General features: G+C 38.2%; 1 protein-coding gene and 1 pseudogene across 1 annotated transcript in view; both read right to left on the bottom strand.

Moving 5' to 3' along the window:
* LOC107656711 (phosphatidylinositol 4-phosphate 5-kinase type-1 alpha-like) overlaps positions 1 to 9,166 on the bottom strand; it is a 22,586-nt pseudogene extending 13,420 nt beyond the window's left edge.
* Positions 9,167 to 10,208: 1,042 nt separating this feature from the next.
* The window catches only part of LOC107656712 (extracellular matrix protein 1-like), a 14,864-nt gene continuing 13,527 nt past the window's right edge, over positions 10,209 to 11,545 (bottom strand). The window contains exons 10-11 of the mRNA XM_016444652.1: positions 10,886 to 10,973; positions 10,209 to 10,680 (exon numbers count right to left, since the gene is read on the bottom strand). Of these exons, the coding sequence (XP_016300138.1) occupies positions 10,507 to 10,680; positions 10,886 to 10,973 (262 nt within the window). The 3' untranslated portion in view covers positions 10,209 to 10,506. The remainder of the gene's footprint in view (positions 10,681 to 10,885; positions 10,974 to 11,545) is intronic.

Here is an 11,545-nt window from a genome sequence, read left to right as displayed (position 1 = left end):
GATTGCATCAAGCCTTTCTTTCAGACAGACGAGCCGTGCAAGTATTCAAACTTAGTCTTATTAATTGATACATTAGGTATCGTTTGCAGCTTTTTATAAAGGTGTGTTTGAACTAAGAATCTGATGTTTCCTTCAGGCTGTAAATCTGCTGAATATCATATGGTTCCGTTCCATAACTTCATTCCTTATTTCCTCTTTACTGCTTAAGCTTTAACCCTTTCCTATACCAACTGTATGCGTGTGTGTGTGTGTATGTGTATGTTAGATCAGTTTAAGTGTTTATGTAGTATGTTAGACTAGTTTAAGTGTTTATGTAGTTAATAAAGTCTTACTTGTATCACACTTGACATTGTTCATTGTTTGCTCATAACTGGAGTCACTTAATCATGCAGATTTATGCTACAAGCTCTGTGTAGAATTGTACAGTAAGAAAGTTATTTCCCTTAACCAGGAAATTAACGTTCTTAGAATTGACAGACAGTTGACCCTGAGAGGTCAAGTAAATATCTACAGCGGATCTAAATATTTATAATTAATTATAACTAGTTATGATTAATTATTCATATTTCCCCATGAGCTGATTTGCTACAGTAGAAAACATGGAAACACCAAAGACGATGTAATATAATCCGAACCGTGAGATTTGTGATCCGTTGCACCCCTACCCCTAAGAAAAAATACAATATCTTTTATTCGGGCTAGTTAGTTAAATTCATTTTTGGGCTACCAAAATCTGAAGAATGCCTGCCCGAAGGGTTACCAGGGATTTTGAAATTTTGCGAGCCCTGATTCCTGTCCGCCTGTTCATCCTCTCACTGCCTTGATACATGTGAATCTTCAGTTGACGATGGGAGTAGTGTGTGTGTGTGTGTGTGTGTGTATCTAACTGTGTCAATATTTGCCCTGTTCAGGATCCGTCTCACATGACTATTTGATCAATACACAGTAACAGTAAGTCAAGCTTACTTCAGCCTGCAGGGCTCATGTGTTCACATTCCTCTACCAATGTCCAGCAACTAAAATACACTCATACTTGGAAGAAACTGTGGACACTGAGCTGAGATTTTACAAGTGCTTTGCTAACAGATGAGAAACTGAGATGAGAAAACACGGGAAGGTGAAAATGTTTGCATGAGGCACTGAAGCCCTGAGCGCAGAAACCAGTCTGACATCTGACATCTATTTAGCGATAAAGCAAGAGGCTGTGCTATATTGTGCATGCAGGCATGACTAAAGTGCAATGTTAACCATTCAGAAATCACTATGTTTACTATACAGCGTGACATCAAATGCCTTTTTACTTATAAAATGGTCACTAAATTGGCAAAAATTAACGCCAATAATAGGTTAACATAAAATTGACGCTGAAACCGACAACGTTAAGAGCTAACTTTAACATTTAAAAAAAAAATTATATCTTGTTATTGAGTTGTCATCGCTGACTTCATGCAAAAACTTATTGGGAAAAAATTGGGAAGACTTATCAGTTGTAAGTTATGATCCCTGTCCTGATTGTGTATGCGCTTCCCTTCCAGTTAGGTCATTCTGACACAAACAGATTAATGCCAGTAAATCTAGAAAGACCAGTAACATGATTTGATGGAAAAAAAATGTAGTGATGAAATGATAAAACTGCAGTCATCACATTTAGAATTTTAATAGCTATTAAGAAATAAGTCCTATGAATTACAGAAACTGAGTAGCCCAACATCAGATCAGTCTTACCTCCGTCATGGTCATCTTTCGAACTCCGCTGGACCCTTTCAAGTTGGAGGGAGAGAGAAAGAAGAACAAAAACATTTATATGTTTTAGAAGTTGGGTCGGAAAAATACGATATGAACTTCACAATTCCTGCTGTTTCCCTCCTACATCCTGAAACTAGCCTAATTTTACTGGACATTTTAAGATTGATTAGCCAACTTGTCATTCGACTAGTCATTTTTAATTATACACTATCGTTTTTATACAAAAGTTTGGAGTCAAATGAAATTACAGAACCGTCTTTACTGACAAGATGCGCATTAAATATCGCATGCGATTTATCGTGCAGCCCTAGTTTAAATGAAATTATTACTTGAAATCAGCAAAGATGCATCAAATTCATCAAAAGTGACAGTAAAGACATTTTTGATGCTAGTAAAAAAATTCTATTTGAAATATAAGCTGCTCTTTTGAACGTTATATTTATCAACAAATCCTGAAAAAAATTATCATGATCAACAAATCACAAACTGTTTTCAACATTGATAATAAGAAATGCTCGAGTGCCAAATCTGCATAATATAATGATTTCTGAGGGATCATGTGACACTGAAGACTTTGCTAGAAAGAAATTCAGCTTTGCTATCAAAGGAATAAATTACATTTTAATATATTAAAATCAAAAACACATTTTAAATTGTTGACAATTTTTCACAACATTGCTGGTTTTACAGTATTATTTTTTTTTGATAGAATAATTGCAGCCTTGGAGAAAATATAAAAGAAAAATGTTGCCAACCCCAAACTTTTAAATGATGCATGTAGCTTTGTACATCCCGTAATATTGAAAACTAGAAAACGTCTCAGGTCTCACATTCAAAATTTGTCTGCCATCTCTGCTCCACTAGAAAACAAGCTAAAGTTCTTACAACCTGACAATGTCACAGGGGGCAAAATCTGTCATGACACCAGGGGTGCCAGATGATCAGCAGACTGTCACACCAGACGCTTTGCAGACACTTTACTCAATAAACAACAAGACAGGATCACAGTAAAAAAACACCTGGAGGCCTCAAATTCATATTTCTATAATGGCAATGTGTGGCAATGCTTTTTTGCATTGATTCAGAATGATCGCATGTTTAGAGGAGAGACAGAAGTTATACAACAAAGCTTGTCTGCCTGTCATCAACACAAACAGACTGAAATGCACCAGCATAGCGACTTCAACCCTGCCAAGAGTTTGATATTATTACACACAATCTACTAGATTAGAATCCAACCTACAAAAATAGTAACGTCTCCGGTTACAGAACGTAACCTCGGTTCCCTGAGAAGGGAATGAGATGTTGCGTGCAGCTATGCTGACGCATTGGGGAAACACTTTCCTCAGAATCTTTTGACTGAATAAGACCAGAGTGAAAGTAACACAACGTCTCGTTCCCTTCTCAGTTGATCCGGGGAGCAGGGGACTCCAAAGGGCTTTGCGACTGCGGCAACTCCCTGCCAGCAGTGTCAGTTCCTGTAACCAGGGCTTCTTCCTTTGAGGCTCCGGAGGACAGTGGGTAGATGCGTCACAGAGTACGAGGGCTATCCTCCTACGGAGAGTCCTGACACTCATGGTGTCGCAGTGCGGGCAGTTAGGCTCCAGGCAAAACACACACCTGTTGTGATCGTCAAGGAGCTCTAGAGGTCCCGAGCAGGAGGAACAGAGTTTGAAGGACATGTCGCAACTTTGCCGGAACGCTGAAGAGGATTGCAATATAATCCCCTTTTTTTGCGATGACTTGACGAGGAAGGAGAGGCTTCCAAATAATTCAGGTGAAGAAGATTCTGAGGAAAATGCAGCTGTGCGGCGCGTTATAAGGGGCGCCACGCCCCCTTATTTCTGCGCGCTTGAGCGATTCAGGGTTCAGTATTCTAAGGAGAAAGGTGTTTCCCCAATGTGTCAGCATAGCTGTATGCAACGCCGAGAGACCATCTCGAAAGGGAACTGTATTCTCTGTAAACACACACCAGATCTGAGATATAACATACAACATATGAGGCAATGACATAAATGAAAATTAGCCCATGAATTACTCACCCTCAAGGCATCCTAGGTGTAGGCCTATATGACTTCCTTCTTTCAGATGAATCCAGTCGGAGTTATATTAAAAATGGCCTTTGATCTTCCAAGCTGTATAATAGCAGTCAGCGGGTGTTACTAGGGTTGAGTACCGAAAACAGGTATGGCACCGGTACCTATGTAACCGGTATGTACTAGAACCGAATACAGATTTCGGTGCCACTTAAATGCCTGAGCGATCGATTGAAATATTTCTCCGGGAGCAACTCATGCTCCCGGAGCTGCTTTCGTGTATAACTGTTGGCGCAAGCTAGATTAAAGTGATTATTACCTTTTGAATATGGATATTTTTCTTACAAAAACACATCAATTCGCTACAGGAGGCCTTTGTTTACCCCCCGGAGCCGTGTGAGGCACTTTTTATTATGGATGGATGCGCTTTATTTCACTTCTTTTGGACTAATGAACTGTAACACCCTCTGACTGCCATTAAACAGCTTGGAAGACCAAAGTCCATTTTTAATATAACTCCGATTGGATTCATCTGAAAAGAAGGAAGTCATATACACCTAGGATGGCTTGAGGGTGAGTAATTCATTTTTTTTTTTTTTTTTACATCATGAATTATTCATCCACCACATGATTTTACAACAACAACTAGCCTTGCCTTGTCATAAGTCAAATTATTTAAGATTTTATTGACCTTGAGGGTCTTTTTAAGGGTCCTTCAAATGATAGGCCTACCATTTCCTTTTTTTTTTTTGGATGTTGGTTGCACCATGAAACTATTATAACTATTTTCAACTATGAATAAGCAGTGCAGATGCAGTTTTATTAAAAAACTATAAATAATTTTTTTTAAATGAGGCTTTTTTATTATGATATCAAGACAGTTGTATCACTCTGACATTTTTATTTAAAATTATCTTAAATTAATAGATAGGACAAAAAGGTTTCACTGACCCAGACATGACATGCAGGAAAAAATATTGGTATCATTGCCACAAATTAACAATTTGTTCCCATGACTTACTAATTCATCACCACGTTTTAAGCAAATCGTGAACAAGATTTATTAATTCATCACCTTGTTTTAAGTACATTGTGTGCACGATTTACTAATCCGTGTTCATTGAATGATTTGTGAATAGCCTATTGCACCCTCTTTGTGAACAGGCTACAACCCCGTTACAGTCCTGTCCATATTACAGTCCAGTACATATTAGTAAGTCATGGGAATGAACTGTTAATTTGTGGCCACGGTATAACCACAATATAGGTTGCAATATTTTGGTATGTGGTTTATTTCTAAGATAACACGTTTGGATGGAAGTTTATCATAGGCTTGTTTTTAAAAGCAAGACTTGGAAACACTGAGTCAAGACATGCCTCCTTCCTTGTAATTTCTTGAACCACAACTCTTACGCTTTTACGTCATTAGCAACCAGTTGTTCATTTCAGTTCCGTACACCCTGCAGAATTTCTGCAAATGCAGTTGGCACTATCTGCATTTTTCAGGAGTCAATTCGGTTGTAGAATCTGGTTGACATTCACATAAATTACTGAACTGTGTGTGTAAAGAACAGGATTAAGCACAAAAAGGTGAACTGACGACTTAGGGTGCTTTCACACTAGCACTTTTGGTGCGCACCTGGGTTCGATTGACGTCAGAGTTCGGTACGTTTGGATGATGTGAACGCGGTTTTCTGAACTCGGGTGCGCACCCGCAAACTGTACCCAAGTCCGCTTAAAAAGGGTGGTCTGGGGTACGGTTCAAGTGAACTCCGGTACGGTTCGCTGCTGATGTGAACGCAATCGTACCAAATCACGGAAGTGAACCGCTATTAATGACGTATTATTTGATAAAAATGTGTGTTTGTGTGTGTTTCACTCACTTTCTTGACGAGCGTGACTGACGCGCTGCAAGCAGAGAGCTGTATATCTCATTTCTGTTCACCTTCAGAGTACTTTAGAGCATTTGCAGTACATTCGTAAGGCAGACGTAAGTGCCGTTATGTACTGAAGCTTTGGAAACAAAACCAACAGTTCAAAAACATAAATATAAAATTGAAGAGAGCCTTGCTACGCATTTTGCCGTCTTCTCCTGCGCCATCGTTACTAAGCAACAGGGTAAACAGCTGCTGGCTTGATGACGCAAACGAAATGAGGTTCGGACCCAAATAATATAATGTGAACACAGTCCAGCGGGGGCAGGGGGAGGGGGGAGCAATCGAACTCGGGTTCGGACCAAGCAATCGAATCAAGTGTGAAAGCTCCCTTAATTTAGCTACAGTGTGTTCATGGCAACTGCAGCTAAATTCGGTTGTCATAGTGTCAATCATTGCAGTTTCGAGAGTGAGTTCTGTTTAGGGTTGCAAAAAGGTGGAAAATTTCCAGTAAATTTCGGAAATATTCCAGCAATTTTGGAAACTTTCCAGGATTTTTTTGAATATTCCAGGGATTTTTGGAAAGTTTCCGGAAATTTACCGGAAATTTTCCACCCCTTTGCAACCCTAGATCTGTTCCATACACGCACAAAACGATAAATTAGGGGATTTACTCCAATATTTGAATTCGGTTGTCACTCCTGAAAGACGTGTACTTGGCCTATGTAAAGCCTTATCCAGTGTTACAACATCCAGAAACTGTGCTGGACCCTTTCATCATCAGTCTGAAATATCAATTCCAATTCCCATCTGCCTTAATTACACAAACAGATGAGTCACAGTTACAGCTTTCACTTTTATTACGATCCCCCAGTCATCAAGCTCAAAACTCCACTGCAAATGAGACCATGCAAGAGACAAGCCATTTTGGTTAATTGGCACTCAAGAGTCTCTAAATCACACAGCACAACAGAGTCATGCATGTACCTCTCCGAGAGGCCAACAGCCTCCAAAATGGAGTCCTCAGATCTGTAGGGGTAAGAAAGCTATTTTAATGGGGACCGAACTGTCAGCACTTAAACCAGTGTGACCTAAAATTAACTCTCTGAATGGCTGAGAAACAGGATGGATGTTTATTTGGATGGGTGTTTGTTGTTTTTTTGTTTGGTTGGGTGGGTGGGTGTTTATTGTTTGTTTGTTCGGATGGGTGAGTGGATGTTGTTTGTCTGGATGGGTGGGTCTTTATTTGGATGTGTGGCTGTTGGGTTGTTTATCATGTTTGTATGGATGAGTGGGTGTTTGTTTGTTTGTCTGTTTGGATGGGTGGGTGTTGTCTTGTTGGTTTGGATGCATGGATGGGCAGATGGGTACAAGGATCGAAGAATGGGAAGATGGACAGATAGATGAGTGAGTACCGGCACGTGACGCGTGTACGTGCTCTGGCATAGTAGACGAATGAGTGGAAGCGATCTGTCGTGTGTATACATCACTCATTGGATGTTGTGAACGTGCTCAGGACAGTTGGACATTGTGGTGGATCAGAGGTAAAAAAATTATATAAATACTGTTCAGTTTCTTGCACAGACCGATCGTTTCGTGTCTTAAGACATCAATGTATCGTCACGAGCCGCAGGGTTTAATTTGGTTTTGTCTGTGTATGTTTTTTTTACTCTCAAAGCCGTGGAGCCCATTGACTGCCATTATATGACTGACAGACTGCAACGGTTTGAGTTAAAAATCTTCGTTTGTGTTCAAAAACAAAGTCACCTACATCTTGGATACCCTGGGGGTAAGCAGATAAACATCAAATTTTCATTTCTGGGTGAACTATCCCTAAGTTCTAACTAAGAGAAGTAGGCAACAAATCTTGTACCTCATGCACACGGAAACAAACATACATTTGAGGTCATGAATTGTGGCAAGATGTGCTGTCTGTGAGATGGGATTTGGGGTTTAGATGTTCACCAGTCTGTCCCATTTCATCTGGGCGAGAGAGCTGGTTTCTGTCCTATTTTCACATTTATATGTAGAGCAAAAAAACAGCCTGGGCCATCATCAAGACAGTGTGCGTGTGTCTGAGAGCACTAAAAATACTTCCAATAGTGCACTAACTACATCCTAATGTGGGTTACCCACACAAAATGCCACAATATTCTGAGCTAACAGGCAAAACCACCCAAATAATGACCACCTGATTGACTTCAGCACCTCAGACTAGTGAATATCCACTTAATTTCCCAAGGGATGTTATTTTTACTCAGTGGTCAATGAAGACAGACAGAGAGTGGATGAAAATAACCACTCGCAGGACAAGCACTGTTAATGCCATTTACATCCCAATAACCAATTAGCTAATGCACAAACAGAAACGGTATGAAATGTCAAAGAGATGAATGCATTACGACTTTATCATGAGTTTTGTTACAAACAGTTGAAATAGATTAGCATTCTCATACACAGTCAGTGTAATAAATATTTAGATCACGTTTGCCATGGTTTAATCAGCACTAAGTGACGAAATAACTTTAAACTCCAAAAACAGTTTACATAAATTCCTGCAAACCTTATCTATAATTCTAAAAATCTATAATTTTCACAAAAAACACACATAAAAAATATAAATAAAAATTTCTAAATAAAGTGAGAAATTATCGTGCTGTGCGGTTGTTGAAACTCGACAACATTTGTAGAGAGAAATTCATAGAGAATGGTTCATTCTAAGCAATAAGTCCAAAACAAACCAATTGACTAGAAAAACAACCAAAAAGATTCGTAACTGAATTGTATTTGTTAATGAAGGTTATTAATTTTAATATTAGCTCTGTTACATGCTTGATAAGGCTGGGCTAGTTAGCTTATAGCATGTTGTTAGCCACAGATCCACATCATCGATCTGGATTATTTCAGGAAAACCTTCACATCATAGATCAACTGAATTCAATAAATGACACATACACATATCTAATAAGTTACAGATACATTATATTTACTAACTAACAACTATAATAGATGAAATGTATTTTTGTTGTTGTTGAACAAAAGCCTTGATTGAAGTCAGTAAACACATTGAATCAAACCAGTGCTGGTAAACACAGTGGAACCATGGTAACAGATCAACATCAAAAAACACAAATGACTCAATATCACTATAAAAACATAATGATTTAATTTACCTGGAGGGGCGGATAAGCCAGTGTCGGGTGGACCGGGGGAATCCATTTTGATTCGGGTTTACTGGACCCGATCCCTGACCGGAACCAGACAGACAGACCAGTGTCCGGTTCCGCCCGGACTGACTCTCTGGCACCCTTTACTGTCACAGACCTATCTGAGACTATAATCTGAAATACTCATTTAATAATGCAAAAAGCGTTTCTGACAACAATCTACGCAAACTATTATTAGATATTTTACATTTTATTACATACGAAGATCTAATTTATCCAAATAATAATTTATAATCCAAATAATATAATGTAATATCCTCAGTTATACTGACGACCGTCTTGCCTTGCCAACGACCCATTAGTTTGTGAAACAAACTCGCCAAGCCTTTATGTACAGTGCTAAAAATAACAAAACTGTTCACAGAACAGATAACATCTTGGACAGGTTGAGCATGCATGACATTTTAAAAGTCACTGCACACTGGGGAAAAAAATAATGGTTTAAAATAATAAAGAAGGGGTGGTTTTCTTAAATATATATATAATAGTCTATTATAGTATTAAAGTTGACTCTTGTCAGAATGTAGCCTATATTTTATGTGTTCTCTATATATATATATATATATATATATATATACATTTTTAAATGTAAATTATGTTGTGTGAGAACAACATACAATCACAGAAGACTTTTTATTTATATATTATATACATATAGAATTTGTTATATTTTTGGGAACAAAACATTCTGAACTGTCCAACAGTTATTCTTTTATGACAAATGCTCAAAAATGTCTCTCTATAATCAGTAAGACATTTTGCAGGAAAACTGCTATGGCGTTATTTTAATGACAAATGTCGAGATCGCATTATTGTAGCGCGAAAGCACATTCATATAATTAATGACAAATCTCCCCGCTCGCTCGCGGATTTCCTTTATTAATTATTTTCGCACCTGAATTAAACGTTGTAAACCCACTTTATATTAGCTACACATTCAATGGCACTCTCAAACAGTTAATATACAGTTATATGACAGTTACATGTAATTACTTTGTCTGCAAATGCATCAAACCCATAGAATACCCTTACCAAAAAGTAGTATACTTCAAGTTTATTTTAGTATGACCAAACTGTTAAACTAGGTTATTTACAAATAATCCAAGCACCCGATTCATTTCTAATATTTGATTATTATGACTTAGTAGTATTAAATTATAAAGAAATTACAGATCCATCTTTGAAATCTGATAGGTTGATAACATTTGACAACGTTTAATTCAGGTGCGAAAAGAATTACTATCTAGGGCATGAGCACAGAGAGATTTGCAAGTGCACAGGACAGTTTGAGTGAGAGGAGAGACACGTTTTTAAGTGCGCACACACTCTCTGGGCGAGAGCAGCGTGTATCTGAGCGCGTCCGGTTTTTTGCAAGAGCGAAGGAAATCCGCGTGCGAGCGGGGAGATTCGCGCTGGCGCATTCTATTAATGTGCTTTCGCGCTACAATAATGCGATCTCGACATTTGTCATTAAAATAACGCCATACATAAAAGAAATATGCATTTTAAAAGACATAAACAAAAAGTGGTACAGGTTTGGTTCAACTCAAGTGTACATATATTGAAATGTGTGCGCTCTGCAAAAAATGATCCACATTCATAGCATCAGGGATTCTGTCTGACTCAGATGAACAGAAGCTGGGGGCAGTTCTTCCTCCTACTGTCTTTATCTGCCTTGCCGATATAGCGCAGGAGCAGTTTTGTGGCACATTTGACACGGTTTTTGATTTTGGGTGCGCAACAATGAGGCTTCGCCAGCTCCTTCGCTTTACACATCTCATTCAGGTGGCTGTCAAGCTACAAGAAAATAATATAGACAGTTTTAATGTAAAGACAGTAAACTATGAGATAAAGAAAAGTTGCATTTTTGTGGTGTTTAATCTTTTAGCCATTCACATTCTTAAAAAGAGAAAATTTTAAATTACATTTAGATTTATTAAGCAGATTTTATCATGCGTAAATACAGCATATGGAGCAAATTAACCAACAAGCTTAGCCTTACCTCAGCCTCTATACATGCAGGTCTTTCTTGTAACACTCGAGGGCAGCACCGTTCAACCATTTGATCAACAGAAAAGGGGAAACCCTTCCTGTGGGTGAAAAATTAGATTTCAGTTGATAATTATTGAAATATTTTATAAATATTTCCATTTTCCAGAGCCTACAGTTTGCTGCATGTTAGTAAAACCAAAAATGAGCTGTCTTAGAATTAAATCAAATACAGACTTTTAGTTAAATATACAGTGGGTACGGAAAGTATTCAGACCCCTTAAATTTTTCACTCTTTGTTATATTGCAGCCATTTGCTAAAATCATTTAAGTTAATTTTTTTTCCTCATTAATGCACACACAGCACCCCATATTGACAGAAAAACACAGAATCGTTGACATTTTTGCAGATTTATTAAAAAATAAAAACTGAAATATCACATGGTCCTAAGTATTCAGACCCTTTGCTCAGTATTTAGTAGAAGCACCCTTTTGATCTAATACAGCCATGAGTCTTTTTGGGAAAGATGCAACAAGTTTTTCACACCTGGATTTGGGGATCCTCTGCCATTCCTCCTTGCAGATCCTCTCCAGTTCTGTCAGGTTGGATGGTAAACGTTGGTGGACAGCCATTTTTAGGTCTCTCCAGAGATGCTCAATTGGGTTTAAGTCA

The sequence above is a fragment of the Sinocyclocheilus anshuiensis genome, unplaced genomic scaffold, assembly GCF_001515605.1.
Source record: "Sinocyclocheilus anshuiensis isolate Anshui unplaced genomic scaffold, SAMN03320099.WGS_v1.1 scaffold1683, whole genome shotgun sequence".
NCBI lineage: Eukaryota > Metazoa > Chordata > Actinopteri > Cypriniformes > Cyprinidae > Sinocyclocheilus > Sinocyclocheilus anshuiensis.
Note: the sequence above shows the minus strand (reverse complement) of the source record. Positions and strands in the feature narration are given on the sequence as shown.